The 26207-nt window shown below is 40.9% G+C and overlaps 1 protein-coding gene across 1 annotated transcript; it reads right to left on the bottom strand.

Moving 5' to 3' along the window:
* On the bottom strand, positions 1 to 26207 carry LOC124278508 (limbin-like). Its single transcript, XM_046714209.1, is given in 28 exon segments — positions 1 to 260; positions 3684 to 3768; positions 4095 to 4261; positions 6751 to 6838; positions 6965 to 7134; positions 7425 to 7478; positions 7746 to 7871; positions 8027 to 8128; positions 8338 to 8484; positions 9509 to 9617; positions 9703 to 9795; positions 9944 to 10151; positions 10701 to 10892; positions 11253 to 11367; positions 11369 to 11485; positions 11778 to 11858; positions 12056 to 12280; positions 12451 to 12561; positions 13161 to 13241; positions 13912 to 14155; positions 16855 to 16932; positions 17173 to 17261; positions 17556 to 17705; positions 18440 to 18508; positions 19418 to 19524; positions 21558 to 21768; positions 25508 to 25657; positions 26133 to 26207. Coding segments are annotated over 28 exon segments (3561 nt in total). The 3' UTR covers positions 1 to 143.

Raw genomic sequence — 26207 nt, forward strand, 5'->3', positions numbered from 1 at the left:
TTCTGCAGTAAAATATATTTATTAGAAATGTATGATCTACTATAAAATTAAGTACAAGACAGTAACAGAATGAAGATGAACAGCTTGCACACTAACAAAGACTTCAATTGCAAATATAAGTAAGAGGGCAGAGGCCTTCAACTTCAAGTGTTGTGCCATCTTGAATCAGCACATGGTATCACAACAAGCTTCATCACAGATTGAAAGTTCCTGAGTTGGACTTGACAAGAAGAGTTAAGACCAGGGATTACACTGGGCTCCTGAAAATATACTCAATGTAATATGACTTTGTGAACAGGAAGTATTAGTTACAATCATCACATGCCTAGTTTCAGTTTGTGAGAAGGTCAACATGTCAACGCTATATATAGTTAAGGAAGCATTCATGAAGAAGAAGCAGCAGCATGTGAACCCTATGCACTTGTTGAGGTGACTATTAGGACCCACTCTCACATCAGATACTGATAAAGTAACGTATCATTACAAACATGAATTCCAATTCTCTTGTACGTACCACATGTCTACATAACAAGAATAGTAAACTGTATCAGAAGTACTTCTCATATGATACAGGACTTCATTTTGATCTTCATGCAACAGATTTCAAAATAAACCTTACTTTTAGTAATTTTTTACTGAACATGTTTTATTCACCAAAAACGGTTATGTCAACAATAATATTAAAACAAATAAGACCTTCAGTTGGTAAGGACTGTAAATCACAAGGCTGTATACTTATAACAGTCGTAAAGAAACATGGTTGCAATTGGCAAACTTGATTATTCAACTGTAATCCATTACAATGATGTTATGCTAATATTTGTGCAGTTGATTCTAAGCCAGGAGTTTACTGGCCATGCTGAACGTGCATTTCATACAATAAAAGCGACACAAGTTTAGGTTATTGTGCAAACACATGTATCACCCAGAACATGGTCAATAGGTGAAATCAATGGAATCTGTTGACTGGAACGTAGATCCAGCATGTCACGATTTCTCCATTAGGGGACGTTGCAAAAGGATATAATACGTCTTGTGCGTATGTTATGTAAAGTGGTGCCAATGCCCCTGTATGTTTTTCCAACAACGAATACTGAAAACAGGCTTGGAAACATTAAGGAACCTCAAACTTTTCTGCATAGGATTAATTTCATCCTAGTTTGAGTAGTATCATCTACAGTACATTATGCTCATACTGGACAAATTCCAAAGGTAAGATTGCTTTTTAAAGAAAGAAACTAATGCTTGAATTTTATATAAGTATTTGCATGGAAAACATTACCACATACATTATCTTACACAATGCTACAACAAATCATCATATCCATCCTCCTTTTTAGCTAACTTTTTTAACAATTTTTCCTTTTTCTTCCCCTTTCCTTGTGGTTGTAACGGGGGCAGTCTTCCCTGTGCAGTTGGTGCTGCAACTCTACTGCCGACGCTGTGACCGGTTCCCATTCCTATGAAGTCATCACCATATGCATCTTGCCGTGGATACTCGTAGTCTTCCTCGTCTATGGGTGTGTTATGCTGGTAGCCGCCCAAGGAGCCCCGAGTCCTGTTCAACCTGGAGTTATCTTCCCGCGAGTCATACTCATACCCTCCTGATGACTGTCGCCTTGAGAAGTCATCATAGGGGGCACCTCGCATCGCTGAGCCTGGCCGTGATGGATGGTCATCAGACTCAAAGCCTCCATTGACATTCACGCCCTGTGCTCCCAGGGAACCTCGCTTCATCCTGGACTTCTTCTTGAGGCTATCGTTAAGCGGACTCTCTTCATTCAGTGAGGACACCAGGCTCAGTTGGGAGGAGCGCTTCTTGGTTCCTCCAAGACGTTTTTTAGGACTTCTGATGAATAGAAAGTGACCTTTCAGCATGCCTAAGCACTGGCACATACAACACACTACTGTCCATAAAAGTTTAAGAAATCAAATGGGACAATTTCCTCAAAACCTTTGCCTCTAGAGTTAGGTTATGTTTGTCAAATGACAGACTGGGTGTTCCTTTACATTTCAGCCTGTTTTCTTATATTTAGCTGACCGACCAAAATCATGAGGTGCAGCTGACAGTGCAGCAGGATAGGAAAACTGGTTATCTAGTTGACATCAGAGTAGGGTGGTAAGGCTTCTAGATCTGACAACACAGTAGGGTAGTAAGGCTTCTAGATCTGACAACACAGTAGGGTAGTAAGGCTTCTAGATCTGACAACACAGTAGGGTGGTAAGGCTTCTAGATCTATCTGACAACACAGTAGGGTGGTAAGGCTTCTAGATCTGACAACACAGTAGGGTGGTAAGGCTTCTAGATCTATCTGACAATACAATAGGGTGGTAAGGCTTCTAGATCTATCTGATAACACAGTAGGGTGGTAAGGCTTCTAGATCTGACAACACAGTAGGGTGGTAAGGCTTCTAGATCTATCTGACAATACAGTAGGGTGGTAAGGCTTCTAGATCTGACAACACAGTAGGGTAGTAAGGCTTCTAGATCTATCTGACAACACAGTAGGGTGGTAAGGCTTCTAGATCTGACAACACAATAGGGTGGTAAGGCTTCTAGATCTGACAACACAGTAGGGTGGTAAGGCTTCTAGATCTATCTGATAACACAGTAGGGTGGTAAGGCTTCTAGATCTATCTGACGACACAGTAGGGTGGTAAGGCTTCTAGATCTATCTGACAACACAGTAGGGTGGTAAGGCTTCTAGATCTGACAACACAGTAGGGTGGTAAGGCTTCTAGATCTATCTGACAACACAGTAGGGTGGTAAGGCTTCTAGATCTATCTGATCTATCTGACACACAGTAGGGTGGTAAGGCTTCTAGATCTGACAACACAGTAGGGTGGTAAGGCTTCTAGATCTGACAACACAGTAGGGTGGTAAGGCTTCTAGATCTATCTGACAATACAATAGGGTGGTAAGGCTTCTAGATCTATCTGATAACACAGTAGGGTGGTAAGGCTTCTAGATCTGACAACACAGTAGGGTGGTAAGGCTTCTAGATCTATCTGACAATACAGTAGGGTGGTAAGGCTTCTTGATCTATCTGACAACACATTAGGGTGGTAAGGCTTCTAGATCTGACAACACAGTAGGGTGGTAAGGCTTCTAGATCTGACAACACAGTAGGATGGTAAGGCTTCTAGATCTATCTGACAACACAGTAGAGATGTAAGTAGTAGCAGTGTGTAATTAGTAACTAGTGATGTTCACACCAGTGCTGAATTTCTTGGCAATAGGCATCTGCCAGTTAACACACAACCCAAATCTAACTTAATATTTCTGACATTTTCAGTTAATTCATATTTGCAAATGCAACACTAATCTTCCTTTACATTTTCATGTCCACTGTTTTCATAATTTCCTGTTATCAGTATAAAAAATAAAACAGATACACAACCTTTCATCAATTCTCTTTATATTTGATGAATAAACAGAATTTATCAAATGTAGAAAATAACTGTAAGATCTCATGAATGTTACTTTCCTTAAATCAGTTTTTTACATTACAAAAATTAAAATTCACTACAGACAGTAATAAAATCAAAACACAGAATTTATGGGCATAGATGGAAGGTGCTGAACTGTAATATTGATAATGTGATCATGGTGATATCACTCAGACTTGTGCAGATTACACCCAGACATGTTCTTAAGGCGGTATGCCAGTAAGGTACCTACCCGCGGTTGCTGCGGAGGGAGCTCTGTCTGCTGGATAGCCCGGATGCCAGCTGTGATGCTCGAACACGCCCACCAGAGAGAGTTGCTGTACAAGCATATACAACTCATTATTTAACACAAATCTCAGGCTTTATCTCCAGATAAAAAAAGGGGTAGCCTTGTGGTTAAAGCGTTCGCTTGTCGCGCCTAAGACCCAGGTTCGATTTCCCACATGGGCACAATGTGTGAAGCCCATTTTGGTGTCCCCCGCTGTGATATTGCTGGAATATTGCTAAAACCGGTGTTAAATCATACTCACTCACTCCAGATAAAATATGCATTTGATTATATATATTTACACAGTTCTGACAGCAGAGCACAAGGTAAAACTAAGATTTCTTAGCAGTATTTTATGGTTCTAGTATATCTTACTCTGACTGTACGCTTGGTTGTGCTTCTGCATCCTTGTTTGCAATCTTGTCCAGCATTTCCTGCAGCTGCGTCTGAGACTTCCCCGGGTGCAGCATCTGCAGCACCAGCACCAGCTCCTCCGTCTGCACCCCGCCCACCTTCACCAGGCCTGCTATAAACTGCAGCTCCTGCACCATACACAGAACACAGACTCACACCACGTCTTATAGGATTGAACAGGGACTCACACCATGTCTTATAGGATTGAACACACTCACAACACGTCTTATAGGATTGAACACAGACTCTCACCACGCCTTATAGGATTGAACACAGACTCACACCATGTCTTATAGGATTGAACACAGACTCACACCATGTCTTACAGGATTGAACACAGACTCTCACCATGTCTTATGGGATTGAACACAGACTCACACCATGTCTTATAGGATTGAACACAGACTCACACCACGTCTTATAGGATTGAACACAGACTCACACCATGTCTTATAGGATTGAACACAGACACACACCATGTCTTATGGGATTGAACACAGACTCACACCATGTCTTATAGGATTGAACACAGACTCTCACCATGTCTTATGGGACTGAACACAGACTCACACCACGTCTTATAGGATTGAACACAGACTCACACCATGTCTTATGGGACTGAACACAGACTCTCACCACGTCTTATAGGATTGAACACAGACTCACACCACGTCTTATGGGATTGAACACAGACTCACACCATGTCTGTCTGAACACAGACTCACCATGTCTTATAGGATTGAACACAGACTCACACCATGTCTTATAGGATTGAACACAGACTCACACCATGTCTTATGGGATTGAACACAGACTCACACACCACGGGATTGAACACAGACTCACACCATGTCTTATTTGAACACAGACTCACACCATGTCTTATAGGATTGAACACAGACTCACACCATGTCTTATGGGATTGAACACAGACTCACACCACGTCTTATGGGATTATAGCATTGAACACAGACTCACACCATGTCTTATAGGATTGAACACAGACTCACACCATGTCTTATCACACCACCATGGGATTGAACACAGACTCACACCATGTCTTATAGATTGAACACAGACTCACACCATGTCTTATGGGATTGAACACAGACTCACACCACGTCTTATAGGATTGAACACAGACTCACACCATGTCTTATGGGATTGAACACAGACTCACACCACGTCTTATAGGATTGAACACAGACTCACACCACGTCTTATGGGATTGAACACAGACTCACACCATGTCTTATGTCTCACACCACGTCTTATGGGATTGAACACAGACTCACACCATGTCTTATAGGATTGAACACAGACTCACACCATGTCTTATAGGATTGAACTCACACCATGTCTTATGGGATTGAACACAGACTCACACCATGTCTTATGGGATTGAACACAGACTCACACCATGTCTTATAGGATTGAACACAGACTCACACCACGTCTTATGGGATTGAACACAGACTCACAGGACAGACTCACACCACGTCTTGATAGGATTGAACACAGACTCACACCATGTCTTATGGGATTGAACACAGACTCACACCACGTCTTATGGGATTGAACACAGACTCACACCACGTCTTATGGGATTGAACACAGACTCACACCACGTCTTATGGGATTGAACACAGACTCACACCATGTCTTATGGGATTGAACACAGACTCACACCATGTCTTATAGGATTGAACACAGACTCACACCATGTCTTATGGGATTGAACACAGACTCACACCATGTCTTATGGGATTGAACACAGACTCACACCATGTCTTATGGGATTGAACACAGACTCACACCATGTCTTATGGGATTGAACACAGACTCTCACCACGTCTTGTAGGATTGAACACAGACTCACACCACTTCTTATGGGATTGAACACAGACTCACACCATGTCTTATGGGATTGAACACAGACTCACACCACGTCTTATAGGATTGAACAGACTCACACCACTTCTTATAGGATTGAACACAGACTCACACCATGTCTTATAGGATTGAACACAGACTCACACCACGTCTTATGGGATTGAACACACTCACAACACGTCTTAAAGGATTGAACACAGACTCACACCATGTCTTATGGGATTGAACACAGACTCACACCATGTCTTATGGGATTGAACACAGACTCACACCATGTCTTATGGGATTGAACACAGACTCACACCATGTCTTATTGGATTGAACACAGACTCACACCAAGTCTTATGGGATTGAACAGAGCTTACAAACCAAGTTCAATATCTCTAAATATTAGATATTATCACTGCTTATTTTCACTCTGAGATGTTTGTAAACAGATGGATGATTGGAATGTACCTGCGGAACAGTACAGGAGATCCACAGACTACTAGACACATCAATGATGATGATCATAATAAACCTTCAATGACATGTGAATGAAATTTTGGTGTGTTGTGACCCAGACACTGAAGTAGTCTGAAATTAGTTCTTCCAGTTACTCATCTCATCTAAAAGCCTTTCAGTTAACTTGCCACCACCATATGAGCAACATTCTGGGTCTAACATATCTCTGTGTTTACATGGCCGTAGCAGTGACCTAATGTCCATCAAGAAATACAACTACCTGGTCTTGAAGAGCTTTCTGTTTGTTCACTTCATACTGACGTCGGATGTCCTCCAGGACTTGAGTAGTCTCCCTTTCCATCTGGTTTCTAACACACAAGAAATACACTCGTTATTCAATAAGTAAGATCATGATGACCTATCTGCTCAGCCTGTACGACATATCTAACAAAGATTCTCACAGTCATATCACCTCCATGCCAAGTCAGCCCTACCTGAATTGTTCCATTTGCAACATCTGTTTATGCATCAGGAGTGCACGACTGATCTTTGAAGCAGTCTTAGATCTTGCTGTCTGCATTATCTGTTCCATCTCCTGCTCCTGCTTCTGCAGCAATGACTGCTCCTTCTGCATCAGCCGCTCCTGAAGTTTCGCCTGCATAGCCTACAATAACACAAGTATCACACACATACAGTACTACATGTTCTATGAATTTGTTTACTGTCACTAATAGCTTGTCTGCAGGCCCTACAAATATATGCTCATAACTATGTTATACTACCAAGCATCTAAGACAAACACACTTCATATGATGAAAGCCCATCGTTTCACATGTAGATGCATGTATACTGCAACAGCACCAGTCTGCATGGTGAGATGTATTATTGGTGCTATCATTAGGCATATCTCAGCATCTACTGCTTACATTTCTATAAGATTTTTCAGGGACTCACTTTTTCTTGTTTTTTCCTCTGTGAGTCAAGCTTTTTGTTCAACTGCTCCTGTCTCTGAAACATCCAGGAAGAACTCACATGCCATTATTACTTTATGAAATACACAGCAAAAATGTACGGACATCTTAACCAATTTACTAAATTCTGGTCATCTTGTCACCTTTTGTTTATATAGACAACTATATACATGTGCAACTGTGTACAAATGCAACAAAAATAAAGAAATTATGAAAAAAATAAAAAAAATGAAAGGGATACCATTAACTGATCACAGTTACTGTCGTCTGTACAACACATATTTCCTAGGTGTGAATGACATACCTCCTTGTGTGTCTCTATGATACGCTCACACTCTGGGGAGCTGAGGACGCCACGATCTGTCAGCTCATCCATAAGGTTCACCTTGAGGTTATTAATGGCCTTCTGTTGTTCTTCAATCTGGGCCATCTGAAAAGAACATGGAAACTTAACAATATTCCGCTCAACAATAATGCACCTAGAGGAGACAGCAGATCGATGCTGTGAACACAGTCTGTTCCTTCACTGTACAGTCTCAGTGATACATCTCCTGATGACCCTATGCTTATACAGTCATGCATTACCTCTCTTGCTTTCTGCATCTGCAGGGCAGCAATCATGGCTCCTAGTCTCTCCTCCTGGCTCTTCAAGGCAAATGCTCGCTCCTTTGTCATCTCCAGCCGAATCTTCAGAAGAAAAACGTTGAGAAATCAGTTTGATCCCAGTGAAATGATACAGAATTGATTCTTGGTGTTTGTGAAAATGTACTTCCAGAATGCCCAGTAATTTCTGTCTGAGCATTAAAATAAACAAAGGTGACAAACAATTTGGCTGCAGTTTTAGCAACCTATCTTATACTGGTGTAGGGCCACATATGTTTGTTGGTGATGCTAACCTGTGACAGTTCCTCCTCCAGATTCAGCTCATGACCTTGCAGTATTGTGATCCGTCTTACTGCATACTTCTTCATCAAGGCAGCCTCCTGTCGATGTGTGGCAGCATCAGATTCTTCACCATTGTTCTCGGCAGCTCCACGGTGCTTCTGTAACAAAAATGAGAATCAGATAAAAACATATTCTGCCCACATCTGTTACCTTCATCAGCAGTCATCTACCCATTACTGTTGCTTAATCAGCCAACATCTACCCATTACTGTTGCTTCATCAGCTAACATCTACCATTACCCTTCATCAGCAGTCATCTACCCATTACTGTTGCTTCATCAGCCAACATCTACCCATTACTGTTGCTACATCAGCCAACATCTACCCATTACTGTTGCTTCATCAGCCAACATCTACCCATTACTGTTGCTTCATCAGCCAACATCTACCCATTACTGTTGCTTCATCAGCCAACATCTACCCATTACTGTTGCTTCATCAGCCAACATCTACCCATTACTGTTGCTTCATCAGCCAACATCTACCCATTACTGTTGCTTCATCAGCCAACATCTACCCATTACTGTTGCTTCATCAGCCAACATCTACCCATTACTGTTGCTTCATCCCAATACTGTTGCTTTCATCAGCCAACATCTACCCATTACTGTTGCTTCTACCCATTACTGTTGCTTCATCAGCCAACATCTACCCATTACTGTTGCTTCTACCCATTACTGTTGCTTCATCAGCCAACATCTACCCATTACTGTTGCTTCATCATTACTGTTGCCATCAGCCACTACCCATTACTTGCTTCATCAGCATCTACTGTGCTTCATCAGCCAACATTACTGTTTGCTTCATCAGCCAACATCTACCCATTACTGTTGCTTCATCAGCCAACATCTACCCATTACTGTTGCTTCATCAGCCAACATCTACCCATTACTGTTGCTTCTACCCATTACTGTTGCTTCATCAGCCAACATCTACCTATTACTGTTGCTTCTACCAACATCTACCCATTACTGTTGCTTCATCAGCTGACATCTACTGACTTCAAGCTACAAATTACTGTTGTCTACCTCTTCATCAGATACATCTACTAAATACATTACTCTGATAATGACATTATTTTATTTTGTCGTCTGATCATGATGCTATTCACTTCCAACTCACCTTAATTTCAGTGTCCTGTTTCTGCTGTAGCTTCTCGAGTTGCTGCGCCCTTCTCTGTGCCAGTTTATCCTCCAACATTCTCTTCTGACGCAGCTTGTTCAGTGTCAAGCTACATTAAAATACAGCATATTCTATCAATTGTACAGACTTTACTTTAATAACATGTATGTAAAAGATACCTGTACTGTACCTACCTATTTTCTAGCTGTACCATCTGTTTTTCATGTTCCTTCAAGATGCGATCTCTCTCAGCCTCAGAAATTGACATCTGGCTGTTAATCAGCTTGCTGGACAAAATGAGAGAATATGAATAAGTTTCTATCTGCATGACTGTCATGTCAAGGTACAAGGTCATAATGAATTTGAGTAGCTTTCTTACAATGAATTTCAGAGTTCAGTGTTATTTTCAGGTTGCGTCCGGTGTGCTGCACTCACTTCACGCCCTTGGCCTCATGCTCCCTTAGCTCTTCCTGCTCCTGCTTCTCCTGCGCCCTGCGCTGCTCCCACTCCTGCTGCCTCTGCAACAGCGCCTCCTTCAGCTTCTCCTTCTGCTTCTCCCTCTCCCCCTCCTGCCGCCGCAACAGGTCGTTCAGTTCTCGGTCATGATCCTTCAGGAACTTATTCATCTGACTTTCACTCATTCCTTCAGTTAAGCAAAAAATAAAACAACTGAATACATAATGTGGTTTTAGAAAGCAAGAGAGAAATTTGTAATAAACTTGAGACATTCACCTTATCCTGTATGTCCTACATGACAACTCCCTAAAGATCCGGGTTAGAATTGGCCTTCAGTAACCCATGCTTGTCGTGAGCGGTGACTTTAACAGGATCGGGTGGTCAAACTCATCGACTTGGTTGACATATGTCATCGTATTCAATATGCGTAGATCGATGCTCATGCTGTTGATCACTTGATTGTCAGGTCCAGACACAACTATTTACAGACCACCACCATACAGCTTGAATATTGCTGTGTGTGGCGTTAAACAACACCCAAACCAAAACATTTGACACCCTTAATATACTACAGGACAGCTATCAAATAACATCCTGTATGTATCCTATATGACACCTACCATATACCACCCTATATACATACTTTAAGAAACCTACCATATACCACCCTATATATATACACCATTAGAAACCTACCATATACCACCCTATATGATATATACTTTAAGGTACCTACCCTCCCCTTGCAGGTCAGCAAGAAGCTTCTTCTCCATGTCCTTTAGTTCTGTCCTGGCAGTGAATGCAATTTGGTTCCTTGATTCCTCCAATTCATGAAAATGCTCACCGTCAATATCATTCTCAAGGTCACTTAACTCTGTACGATGATGTGATCTGAGTTTCAGCAAACCTTCAGCAAATGCTATTGGATCTGAAGTTAGATAAATACAACAATTAGCTGTAGATCTCAGAAAAGACCATACCTCACCCTACTTTAAACATAAATGATCTGTCCTTCAGTTAAAGGACCTTGACCTAATCAGCCATGAACTGCAATAACAAAACTCCAAATATTGTGGATACACTCAATCTCAGGAAAGCTGTATCCCATCTTGATGATTTCACCTTCAATGTTATCCTATCATTTTCTCTTTGCAAGAAATAGTTGTGTTACAAATAGAAAATCTCCACACCAGACTTCCAGTTGTTTCGTAATCAAACTATTCCCAAATCATCACATGATGTGTGAGGAATTATAATCAAGATGAAATATCACTAGAAGAGAACATACCAATACTGCTGTCTGTTTGTTGGGCCGTACTCTTGCTGATGAAATCCTGAACTTCTTGGTCTTGCTGTTTCTTCTTGTCCAACAGTCTCTGCTGTTTGCGCTGACTCAGCTTTTTTGTGTAGCTCTTCTTCCTGTCTCCCCTTTTCCTTCTCCATCTTGTCCTTGACAGTCAGCATCTCCTCCTTTACCTTCTTGAGGTATTCATCTACCTGTGCCTCACTCAGGACCTCTCTTGCGTAACCATAGTAACATATGACATGTATTAGCTACAGGCTCTTATCTGCCTGTGCCTTACTTAGGGCCTCTCTCTTGGATAACCATAGTAACAAATGACAAGTATTAGCTACAGGCCCCCATCTGCTTGTGCCTCACTTAATAACTCTCTCCTGGGTAACCATGGTAACAACTGATCAAACTACCTATATATGACTCACTCATATATACACACAACTACTACTACTGCCCATCACTATTGTAAGCCACTAATTGGAAGGCAGATAAGTTGACTGAAGTCCCATCCACTCACTTGCCTATCCGTTGTATAGCGGTGACCTGGTGTCCTGCCATCGTGTTGAGCATCTCCACGTGATCATCCTCCTGCCCCTCCTGCAGAAACACAGTGGCAGTTATATGTATGTGTGTATAATATTCTCCCCCAGAAAAGTGGGGATCATGAAATATATATGTTATGACTGGTTGCCAGAAGAAATATGACTACAAAAGATTTTCAGATTTCAACTTCAGAACAGAAAGCTTATGCCCCAAAACAGTGCCAGTATGTGAGAATGTCAGGGTGTACTTACACTTGCATGTGCCAGAGCCCTTCGTCGTGCTAGTTTCTCCTCCAGGAGCATCCTCTGACGTGAGATCTCCTCGTCGTACATGCGCTGTAGCCTCTCCTGTTGTTTTGTATGCTCCTTCAGCAGCCAGTCAGCTTGTTGTGCAGTCAACTTCCCCGTGCCACATGTGTTGTTCAGAAAGTGCTGCTGTTCTTCTTTGATGCCCATACGTTTCCGAATAGCAAACTCCTGCAAAATATACACGGTGCCAATCAGTTTATCCATTCTCATGCATATCTTGATGTCTAATCAAAACCAGTCCTGTTTCTGGTAAATGTTTGATGATATCTTCATATCTTGTTTCAGAAATGTCTGCTACAGGAATCAGTGGTTCACTTTTACATTATATAGAGTCCAACCTTTCTCAGTTTTTCTGCCTCCTCGTTTTGCTCGAGTGCAAGGATGTAGGTGAGCTCATTCTCCTCCGTCTGGTGCTGCTGATCCAACAGTGACAGCAGAGCCTCCTTCTCCTGGAGACAGAAATATACACTGCATCATCACATGGTCCTATAACATACATGCTCCACAGTTTAAGGCTGTAAGTGTCATCCATCATCACTAGGGTTATTGACATATATTACAGTATACACTACAGAGCCAACGTAGAAACCAGACTGATGACTATTTACATAATGTTTCTCTTTTCATTCATGAAACATTGTAATATTACAAAACTCTGGCATACCTGAGTCAGAGACCTTACATAAAGCCAATGATAGGGTGGACTAGTTACAGGCAATGATATTCATTACGTTCATTTGGGGGAGCTGGGACTTACTAGGTGTTGCAGAAAGGTGACTATTGCCATCACTGCCTTGCCTGCTATAATCACTGCTGGATTACATTACCTTGGAATGTGAAATGCCACTCTATTGTACTGCTTTGTAGTTATTTGTGATCTTAGTTATATGTGACTGTTTGTTGGTTTCACACCTAGTTCTTGTACAGACTGATTCCTGGTTAACTCGAGCAACTTGGGAATCAACACATAACAGCATAAAAATATTGTGTTCCAACCCAAACCTCCTTTGTTTATAACATAGTGTGAATAAAGACGTAACTGTCTAACCTCATCAGTGGAGTCCCTGGCCATGTTCAGTGCATCTGCTTTCTCCTGCTTGTGTCGGGCCATCATTGTGCTGAACCGTTCCTGCAATACACACTTAAAGATGTCAGACACATCTGGCCACCACAACATCTCCAGTTTTCTGTTTGCAATATTTCTGCTTTACTCTGGACCTGACAATCCAGTGATCAATATTCCTAGCAAAGATCAATGACATCAGGGCATGCTGATGTACCCTGGACCAAGTCACAAGCTTGACAACCCTGTCCATTTGGTTGCCCCTCACAATGACCAATTCTAACCCCAGATCCACACAGGAATGTCCAGTACGACATTCATTAAGTAAATTTACACAATTTAATATCTATCCAGTTCATCTGTGCAGCAATACATCCACTCAGTCCAGTACAAAATGTCTCCTGTACGTCTGCTACATACAACATCTGTAAAATATTGCCCATCACAACTTCTGAACTCTATCAAAGTAAACAGTTGTTTATATTTTTCAGTGATGACGTTTACTATCATAGCTCACAAAAGTAATTAAACAAAGTATGAAATATTCACACAAGACAATTCCTATATGCTTTTCCTCTCCCCGTGGCATGGCAGCTGTTGTAAAATAGATGTAGTATAGATCTGCGGAAGTATAGATCTGGGTTACACAAGAGAAAACATGACAACAAGATCAGAAACAGGGTAGATTAATACACATGGCAGTGTCAACTGCTCCTACAGTTCAGCAAGCAGTCACCTTGTTCTTAGCACTGAGGTCCTTGTACACATCCTCCATTGCCTTCTTAAACTCTGACTCCAAATGCCGATCCAGTTCCTGGAGACGATGTTTGAAGTCTGTGACCACCTTGTTTTCTGTCTGTGGACTGATGTCGCCATTGTGTCTGAGACTCTGTATCAGCAGTTGTGAAGTCTGAATAGATGCCTCATTCTGCTCCTTCTCAATGTCGGTGTCCACGTGGATGGTGGACAGGATGTCAAGGCTGCAGGAGCAAGACAAGTTGGCAATGAAGTTGACCGGACACATCTACAGTGTCTACAGTGTAAATTCATAGAGCTGCTGTACTATAATACTACACCATGAATGACCACAGGATAAAAGTCCATGACAAAATTGCACAATTTAGAATCAATTTTATTTCTCAACAATGAAGGAAAATACCAAAAAAGTCATAAATTCAATTAACAGCTTTTTAATGAACTACTATACTAAGTAGGTTTATTCTTAATACTTTGGTTTACAAATTTACCAGTCATATAGGACATGGGGTATCATACAGGACATAGGGTGTCATACAGGACATGGGGAGTCATACAGGACATGGGGTATCATACAGGACATAGGGTGTCATACAGGACATGGGGAGTCATACAGGACATTGGGAGTCATACAGGACATGGGGTATCATACAGGACATGGGTCATACAGGACATGGGGAGTCATACAGGACATGGGGGGTAGTCATACAGGACATGGGGTGTCAGTCATACAGGACATGGGGTGTCATACAGGACATGGGGTGTCATACAGGACATGGGGAGTCATACAGGAGATGGGGTGTCATACAGGACATGGGGTATCATACAGGACATGGGGTGTCATACAGGACATGGGGTGCCATACAGGACATGGGGAGTCATACAGGACATGGGGTATCATACAGGACATGGGAGTCATGGACATGGGTTGTCATACAGGACACGGGGTGTCATACAGGACATGGGGTGTCATACAGGACATGGGGAGTCATACACACAGACATGGGGTGTCATGGGACATGGTCATACAGGACATGGGGAGTCATACAGGACATGGGGTGTCACAGGACATGGGGTGTCATACAGGACATGGGGACATGTCATACAGGACATGGGGTGTCATACAGGACATGGGGAGTCATACAGGACATGGGGTGTCATACAGGACATGGGGTGCCTAGACATACAGGACATGGGGTGTCATACAGGACATGGACATGGGTGTCATACAGGACATGGGGTGTCATACATGGACATGGGGAGTCATACAGGACATGGGTGTCATACAGGACATGGGGAGTCATACAGGACATGGGGTGTCATACAGGACATGGGGTGTCATACAGGACATGGGGTGTCATCATACAGGACATGGGGTGTCATACAGGACATGGGGTGTCATACAGGACATGGGGTGTCATACAGGACATGGGGTGTCACAGGACATGGGGTGTACAGGACATGGGGTGTCATACAGGACATGGGGTGTCATACAGGACATGGGGTGTCATACAGGACATGGGGTGTCATACAGGACATGGGGAGTCATACAGGACATGGGGTGTCATACAGGACATGGGGTGTCATACAGGACATGGGGAGTCATACATGGGGAGTCATGGGGGTGTCATACAGGACATGGGGGAGTCATACATGGGGAGTCATCAGGACATGGGGTGTCATACAGGACATGGGGTCATACAGGACATGGGGAGTCATACAGGACATGGGGAGTCATACAGGACATGGGGTGTCATACAGGACATGGGGAGTCATACAGGACATGGGGTGGGGTGTCATACAGGACATGGGGGAGTCATACAGGACATCATACAGGACATGGGGTGTCATACAGGACATGGGGTGTCATACACATGGACATACAGGGGAGTACATGGGGAGTCCTACAGGACATGGGGTGTCATACAGGACATGGGGTGTCAGTCATACAGGACATGGGGTGTCATACAGGACATGGGGTGTCATACAGGACATGGGGAGTCATACAGGACATGGGGAGTCATACAGGACATGGGGTGTCATACAGGACATGGGGTGTCATACAGGACATGGGGTGTCATACAGGACATGGGGTGTCATACAGGACATGGGGTGTCATACAGGACATGGGGTGTCATACAGGACATGGGGTGTCATACAGGACATGGGGTGTCATACAGGACATGGGGTGTCATACAGGACATGGGGAGTCATACAGGACATGGGGTCATACAGGACATGGGGTGTCATACAGGACATGGACATGGGGAGTCATACAGGACATGGGGAGTCAGGACATGGGAGTCATACAGGACATGGGGACATGGGGACATGTGTCATACAGGACATGGGGTGTCATACATGACATGGGGTAGTCATACATGACATGGGGGAGTCATACAGGACATGGGGTGTCATACAGGACATGGGGAGTCATACAGGACATGGGGTGTCATACAGGACATGGGGTGTCATACAGGACATGGGGAGTCATACAGGACATGGGGTGTCATACAGGACATGGGGAGTCATACAGGACATGGGGTGTCATACAGGACATGGGGAGTCATACAGGACATGGGGAGTCATACGGACATGGGGTGTCACACAGGACATGGGGAGTCATACAGGACATGGGGTGTCATACAGGACATGGGGTGTCATACAGGACATGGGGAGTCATACAGGACATGGGGTGTCATACAGGACATGGGGAGTCCTACAGGACATGGGGTGTCATACAGGACATGGGTGTCATACAAGTAATGGAGTCAAGACACGAGTGTTGTATAGGACATTTCTCGGGACAGAATGAAATATATAGGAGACATATGGAGTTATGCAAGACAAGGGAATATTACAGAGAAATAGGCAGGTCTATCAAAGGAATTTTGTGTACAGACAGAGGAATAAGAGGCCTCACTTGTCTATCTCTCTGTACATCTGCAGTTTCTCCTTGAGCGACAAGATGAGGATGATGCTCTCGTCCACGGCCAGCAAGCTGCAACATATACATCTCCACACACTCACTACACAGCTTTTGTTGCTTATTGAACACCAGATATTTGCCTGCAATCAACAACTACTTAACCATAGGCTTAAGCATTATGAAAGTTTTGCTGTGATATGAAATGTAAATTAACAAACTTTGTTTCTGTAAGTACATACATTTACCATTTTAAACTTCAAGTCTTAAACAATGCTTAAAATGAACTTAAGCAAAGTAGAAATGTAAACTAACCTAAAATCCTTTATTGTATTGAATCCTTTCTTCATAGCTGCCTTGGCATCCATTACAATTTTCCTCCCCTTCTCTTTGAATTTCTTCTTCTGTAAACATAAATTCAGCTTCAACTACATGTACATCCTGTGTAACCACAAGCACCACATGACCTTCTTCAGATGTGTTCAGTGTCTTGCAAACCTTCATAGGGCTGCTCAACACTGAGGGAATCAATCATGGTCTATGCTCTTGTCAGCAAAATTGTAGGCAAAATGAATCATATGCAGGTTTCAGCAATTGCTTGTTGAATATGGCTGCTGAATTACTTTGAACAGTGCCCAGTACAAGCCAGAGAGCATCATCTACATGTAATCTGCAAGAGACAGCGTATATGTACTGACCTCACTGCCAGGCCCTGGGGAAACAGCAGCCAGACAACCCTTGTTCCTGCAGAACCTAAGCAGGATGAAGACAATGAGGATGATGATGAGGATCCCAATTATGAGCCCCAAGATGAAGCCCAGACCTGTCAGACCGTGCTGGTACAGCAGCTACAACACATCAACAGTTTACAGTAAACCTGAGAAATACACAGACCACAGAATAAGAAGACATACATATGCCAAACATTCTGGAAGGTTTATAAAACATGAGGCAAATAGCATGATTTTGTTTCAAAGGGAAAGCCATAAATGTATTACTTAGTTGTTTGGTTGTACAACCAAGGGCAGGAAACATATTTGGTATATTTAGGTCAAGGGGATCTGTGTAGGTTTATATAGAACATTTATTCAGTAACGTCTGCTAATATTTCTCCCAACTGAGAAGTGGCACCCAGTAAATGATGTCCAAGGATTGAGTGTGTCAATGGAGTTGGTTGCTATTATGTTTCAAAGTCAGGTTAATACTGGTCCTCTTGACTACACTTGACTAGATCCCAAAAGGCTGTCATTTAGATAACAGAACTTAAGAAAGCCCCCAGGTCATGTATGGTATTCCAATGGGCAGCTCCTTTGGCATCTGACCATGGCATGAATTGATCAAATTAAGCAATGCTTTAATTTTATTTTCCTTGTTTCTCATTGAAAATGATGCCCATTTACCATGATAACAAACAAACACTCTTGTCACACAATATAGGACTATTCATAAATAACTACTGTGTCCTCCATACCCTTTTAGAATGGGTCAGAAGCAGATCAATGAAACAAGTAACAAATGTGTACTTTGGTCAAAACTATGACAAAAAGTGTGGAACTTTGTGTGAGATTTAGCCACCACTTACTGTTTCCTTTATTTCATCAGTCCTCTGTATACATGTCTCAGTCTCAACAACCCTCGGATAGTTGCTCGTCTGAAAACACAAACGTAAGGGCTCTGACTACTGCAGATATAACAGCACAAACTACAGGGACACAATATACAAAAACATAGACCACAAGGACACAGGCTATTGGGACACAAGCTACTGGGACACAAGCTACACGGAACACAAGCTACTAGGACACAGACTATCAGGACAACATGGACGTGGGTTAATGGGTGAACAGTTGAACAGTTACCCAACAGGTATGGACCAACCAATTAATGGGAGGATATGAGACATGATAAAAAAAAAGTGTACTGTCCTCTAAAACAGTTAGAAATACTGCTGAGCACGATGTTATAAAACAAGCAAAAGATAAAAATTAATAAATTGTCTGCAAAAAACATTCTGCAAGTTATAACGTCTTAGGCTCACTGATTAAATTTATGAAAAAACTGGTTTTGAAGCTGAACCTGAAAACATCATATTAACTCCATACAAAAACATTGGTTACAGGTGAGTGAAAGTTAACCTCAATCAAATAGTGGTTTTGTATTGATTTTCAATTTGGTTATATATTTGTACAGTGGCAGAGTGAAAGATGTCTTGAAGATAAACTTGTTGAAGCAGAATAACTCAGATGTATTAGAGATTGTCTTGCTTGTGGTAAGAATCCAATGTGGGAGGAATAAACCCACATTTACCACCAATATTGGCACAGTATAAGCAGCTATTTATAACTGTTTATATGACTTGATTGCTTTATTATCAAAATGAATATTATCAATATCTCACTGAACACAATATTTTGATCCTTTGAAGTAGGAAACTGTGTCCTCTTAATGATGCCTGTCTATTAATGTAGCAAGGAGGGATGTATTAACATGAATATATTTGCATAATTTGCTGGAATTGAGCAAAGTATGTTTGATATCAAGACGCAAAGGAAAAACTTACATCATAAAATGTGATAACACTGGGATAGTAGCTGAAGCCCTGGGGGAGCAATTTACCCTTGTTTCCAGTGGGCTCTGCAAAGTACTCCAGGAGCAGACTGCTGTTGGCTGTAAAACATGACTGACTGTTCAGTGTATCGGAAAAACAAGTACTGATGGATCAGACAAACAAGTATTGACAGATCGGACAAACAAGTAATGATGGATCAGACAAACAAGTAATGATGGACTGTTCAGAGTAACAAACAAGCAATGACGGATCAGACAAACAAGCAATGACGGATCAGACAAACAAGTAATGATGGATCAGACAAACAAGTACTGATGGATCAGACAAACAAGTACTGATGGATCAGACAAACAAGCAATGAAACAAGTAAGTAATGCGGATCAGACAAACAACAGTAATGACGGATCAGACAAACAAATAATGATGGATCAGACAAACAAGTATTGACAGATTGGATCAGACAAACAAGTAATGATGGATCAGACAAACAAGTAATGATGGATCAGACAAACAAGTAATGATGGATCAGACAAACAAGTAATGATGGATCAGACAAACAAGTAATGACAGATCAGACAAACAAGTAATGATGGAGTAATGATGGATCAAACAAACAAGCAATGACAAACAAGGATCATCAGACAAACAAGTAATGATGGATCAGACAAACAAGTAATGATGGATCAGACAAACAAGTAATGACGGATCAGACAAACAAGTAATGATGGATCAGACAAACAAGTAATGATGGATCAGACAAACAAGTAATGATAGATCAGACAAACAAATAATGATGGATCAGACAAAAGTAAGTATTGACAAACATCGGATGGATCAAAACAAGTAATGATGGATCAGACAAACAAATAATGATGGATCAGACAAACAAGTATTGACAGATCGGACAAACAAGTAATGATGGATCAGACAAACAAGTAATGATGGATCAGACTAACAAGTAATGACAGACCAGACAAACAAGTAATGATGGATCAGACAAACAAGTAATGATGGATCAGACAAACAAGTAATGACAGACCAGACAAACAAGTAATGACGGATCAGACAAACAAGCAATGACGGATCAGACAAACAAGTAATGATGGATCAGACAAACAAGTAATGATGGATCAGACAAACAAGTAATGACGGATCAGACAAACAAGTAATGATGGATCAGACAAACAAGTAATGATGGATCAGACAAACAAGTAATGATAGATCAGACAAACAAATAATGATGGATCAGACAAACAAGTATTGACAGATCGGACAAACAAGTAATGATGGATCAGACAAACAAGTAATGATGGATCAGACAAACAAGTAATGACAGATCGGACAAACAAGTAATGATGGATCAGACAAACAAGTAATGATGGATCAGACAAACAAGTAATGACAGACCAGACAAACAAGTACTGACGGATCAGACAAACAAGCAATGACGGATCAGACAAACAAGTAATGATGGATCAGACAAACAAGTAATGATGGATCAGACAAACAAGTACTGATGGATCAGACAAACAAAATGAAATCAGAATGATGGATCAGACAAACAAGTAATGATGGATCAGACAAACAAGTAATGATGGATCAGACAAACAAGTACTGATGGATCAGACAAACAAGTAATGATGGATCAGACAAACAAGTAATGACGGATCAGACAAACAAATAATGATGGATCAGACAAACAAGTAATGACGGATCAGACAAACAAGTAATGATGGATCAGACAAACAAGTTATGACGGATCAGACAAACAAGTAATGACGGATCAGACAAACAAGTACTGATGGATCAGACAAACAAGTAATGATAGATGAGACAAATAAGTAATGATGGATCAGACAAACAAGTAATGATGGATCAGACAAACAAGTACTGATACATCAGACAAACAAGTAATGATGGATCAGACAAACAAGTACTGATGTACAGTTCAATATATCAGTCAGTATTGACAATAATTTGGACTACTTCGATTCCAGTTACACATATTTCACTTTACTGTTAATGTACTCGAGGAATAGTCTTGGAAACATTTACTTCATCATCACTGTTGACAGTTTTGAAAATAAAGCAGAACTTGTTGAGATTTTGGCATATTGCCATGATGACCTACCTGGAACGCGGGCTTGCTGCCAGGTGATGGAGTTGCGGCCATTGTGTGTGATGTTTGGGTGAAACACCCCTGGGACAAAGCCATTGCCGAGTATGGCCTGCAACCCCGGCCCAACCCTCTCAAACAACGTCACATTAAACAGATCTGTCCAAGGCGAAATGGCATGGTGAGTCAACTCTGTCCTGATAAACACAAGCCTAGGTCCCCTGAACTGTACAACAAAAGGTCATAATGTAAGTTGAGCTATTTGAAAAGACAATACAAAACATCAACATATAGGGACAAATGTTTGATATATTATAACAATGACATATTGTTAAAACATGAAAATCAGGGCTGGAAATAACTTTACAATTGCTAGTGTACTCTGGTACAGTGGCACAAGTAAAATCACTTGCCCTGATAATGTTCCCACTATACTGGCCGATTTTCTTGTTGATTTTTTAAAATAAACAACATAATTAACATTGGAAAGTCAACTGGACACCGGTACAGTGTGATATACAAATTTGCTTGTCCGACAGAAAAAAACACTGGACTCGGGCGTCGGGCAATGGGTTATTTCCACCCCTGAATATACTTTTCATCATAAACAATTGTAAGTGAAGAAAAAAACTGGTGACTGGAAATAGATTATTGTACACTCTAGGAAAATAATAGCATTGTTATATATAGTTTTGAGCCATTTGCTTATATACAAATACCATAACAGAAACACAAATAGGTTTAAGAATTGGTGTTACACCATTATAGGCCATAAGCCAGAAAAAATTTCGGTACCACTCAGAGGGACCAAACACTTTTATGTTTTATAAACTTGTTATGGTCTCTAGACATCAAAATCGTATGATGGACATCTCAATTTTCTTAGCTCAGACTCAGGACGAGGCTAAATCCAAAATGGCTGCCAAAAAACCCCCAAATTTACCCAAAGGAATATTAAGAGGCTTTCCAACAACTTGGGAATGAGTGGACTGTAGCAACCTTGCTTTGATTGTCTATCTATGCACATCCTGAGAGCAATCAAGCTGCAATATGGTACAACTGTCTGGAACCTGAATATCCAACTTCACAGGCAACAGATGGTCATGGATGGGTGGAAGAAAATGGTGAAACAGAGATTAGCTGGATGACAGGATTTCTTGCTCCAGATGCTGTTCTTGAGTTCATTTCTTGCAAGTGCACAACAGTCTGCAAACCGCCAAGTTGTCAATGCCTTACCAATGGACTGAAATGCACTGTGACATCTCGGAACTAGGACTTCAATGAGTCCATTTTCTTTGACTCGAGTACTCGATGGGTGAGACTCGACTCGGACCCGAGTACTCAAAATACATTTGATTTTTTATCGTTCCATGTCTGTTAAGATAGTTACCTAATCATTTTAAGAAGTGAAATCTCAAACGATGTATAATAATTACTCACATCTGCAGACTTGTAACAACTAATACCATACAGCCACAAATTATGAGGAGTAAACTACTTAATCTAGGAGTTAATAAAAACATTATCAGATGGGTTAAAGAATTCAGGGTACATAGAACTCAGTATGTCAGTGTCAATGGCTATCAATCTTCTTTCCTCTCAACCTCTACTGGAGCTCCACAGGACTGTGTTGTATCATCCGTACTCTTTGTTGTGTATACCAATGACTGTTACTTGTCATTAAATGACTTGTTTACTGTGAAATTCGCAGATGACGCCACTGTTACTGGCCTAATTTCTGATTCTGAACCTTATTATCGTCAAGGCACTGACAAAACCGTAATGACAGTTTTTATCAAACCTTTATTCAAAGTGTGTTGACCTACAATTTTCTATGTTGGTATGGGGCCTGTCTGATCACAAAAAAAACAAACTTTTCAAAATTGTTAATACTGCCGACAAAAATTCGAGTATATTCCCTTTATCTATGAGCGCCAGATTGTCAAAAAGGCAACTAAAATTTGATTTGATAGTTAACATATTTTATCTCACCATTTTGAAGTACTTCTTTCTGGACGCTGCTGTCGATTACCTTCCCTCAAAACAAACAGAGCTCGACGATCTTTCATACCATCAAGTATTCGTGAATGCAACAAATATTTTGAATTATCACCATGTGATGACAACTAGAATTATTCAGCCTCTTTACCTATGTGGTTAATTGAATTATATCAATTTATTGTGTAAATAGCTTTTGTTTTGTGCATGTAATTATTGTGTATATTTTTGTGAATTGTGTAGCTTGGATGTATGTGTTGAGACAGTTTGGATGTATAAGAATTTCCTCCGGGATAATAAAGTTATATCTTATCTTAATATTAGACGTGAACGGCCGCTCATGCTCAGCACATGGCAGACAGTCTGTCAATGTAACCCAATAATTCGAGTTATCTCCCCTTTTCGAGTCCTCGAGTCCTAGAAAATGGACTCGAGTCCAGCTAAACCCGACTCGTCCTCGAGTACTCAAGTACCCGTGGAAGCCCTACTCAGAACCAGACTTGTGACGACATGGCATGCAAGGACATGCCGAAGAGTGACACTGATGATGAAGCTGATATTTATGATGCAGAACAGTGTGACTATCACTAACCAATTTAAGGAACTTATAGGTGCTCTCACTCTTTGAAGTTAAAGAGCTGTCTTCAGAATAAATGAAATAATGAGTTTTCGAAAAGGTTCTTTGAACTTACAATTTTTACTCTTACAAAATCAGGAAAAACAATGATTTAAAGGCATCAAATAACACAACTTGATATTAATTAAATCTTTTTAATCATGTTACCACCATTTTACCTCCCTTTCTTCATTTCCAACCTATTTGTTGAACTTTACTCATGTTTAAAGCTTGGAATTGACATTTTAAAAATAAAATTGGTTTTTTTCTGCCATCTTGGATTTAGCCTCATCCTGAATCTGAGCTACCAATAGAGATGTCCATCATACTTTTTTGATATATAGAGACATAAAGGAATATAAAAAACACTAAAACTTTTGGTCCCTCTGAGTGGTACCAAAATGTCAATTTTCAGCTCCTGGCTCATGGCCTATTAATGTCAAATAAGATTCAAAAACCCATTTGTATCAGTATTACCAAGAAAAACTATTACTGCCTATTATATGCCCATTGGCTGAAGGTGATGTTACTGGCTACTATGTGAGCATCCACTTGATTTTTGGTGGTGGGACCATTTTGGGGACAATAATCTTTGTTTGTTCCCAGCTGTATTCAACAAATTATTTATTTACTAAGCACCATCAAACAATGAATTGATTTTCACAGTGAACACAGAAAAATGGTGTTTTAACTGTTCATTTCTGTCACCATTGCCAACAAACTTTTCATTTTGGTCAAACTGTTCCTCTTAAACCTAACAAACCTTTCTACTTACAGACCAAATAACGTGTCTACTAACTAAGAGCATAAACCATTCTCCGTACTGACTAAATATAACCTTTCTACTATTTGACTAAATGTAACCTTTCTACTATTTGACTAAATGTAACCTTTCTACTATTTGACTAAATGTAACCTTTCTACTATTTGACTAAATATAACCTTTCTACTATTTGACTAAATGTAACCTTTCTACTATTTGACTAAATATAACCTTTCTACTATTTGACTAAATGTAACCTTTCTACTATTTGACTAAATGTAACCTTTTTACTTACTGACTAAATAATCATTCAGCCTACTGACTAATAAGTGAAAAAATCTGAGGAAAGCTAACAATAGTTTTCATAATATTGGTCGACCAGCTTTTCAAAGTTCAAATATATAAACTGCTGTAATTCTTGATGGTACCCAAACTTGAAAACAATCGAACCAATAATTTTCAAGATATTGGTTGAACACAAATGTCAGATGGAATTTCTTGACATAACCATATATATACTATATAATAAATTATAACAGCATTCATTATAATCAGTTGTAAGACAACCAGCTGTGATGTTGTACTCACTTCAAGTGTGTGCTGCACGGTGATATTGGGCACAGAGATGGTTTCATTCTGTGCGTTAAAGTTGATGTCATACTGTATCCCACCAGCTAGTGGCACACCAACAAGTTGTCCCCCACCAGTGACGGAGGTCGCTGACACCAACAAGTGTCTCTGGAAACACAATACAGACAGATCTGAGTTTAATGGACTTTTGTAAATGTTCCTGTTGCTGATCTATCACCAGATAATATCACTGATATAACATAGATATCTATAACAGTGTACTGTTTAAAACTATTCCAGACCTGGGAAAAGCAAACCACACTTGTATGTTGCAGGGAACAGGAGGACTTTACTGACAGGTATATAACAGGGAACAGTCACATGTTTCAGTAACATAGGATGCTGAGATGCTTACGTTCCTTTACTGAGAGGTCTTTCAGGATGACTGTGGGGACTTTACTGACAGGTGTGTTAGTGACATTAATGAATGTACACAGGTCGGTGAGGATGCTGAGATGCTATGCCCTGACTGTCACACCCATTAATGAATGCAGCCAGTTATGCCCTGAGCCACCAGTACTGCCAGCCACCAGTACTGCACACCAGTATATCATCGTGTTGGTCACACTGCAGGGGCTCTCACCATGTCACTACAAACATACACAATCATATCACAAGGGTACACACACATGAAGAAGTCTTTTTTATTATCTGGCAT

This window comes from Haliotis rubra, unplaced genomic scaffold (genome assembly GCF_003918875.1).
Source record: "Haliotis rubra isolate DU_JTF1 unplaced genomic scaffold, ASM391887v1 Scf239, whole genome shotgun sequence".
In the NCBI taxonomy this organism is placed as follows: domain Eukaryota; kingdom Metazoa; phylum Mollusca; class Gastropoda; order Lepetellida; family Haliotidae; genus Haliotis; species Haliotis rubra.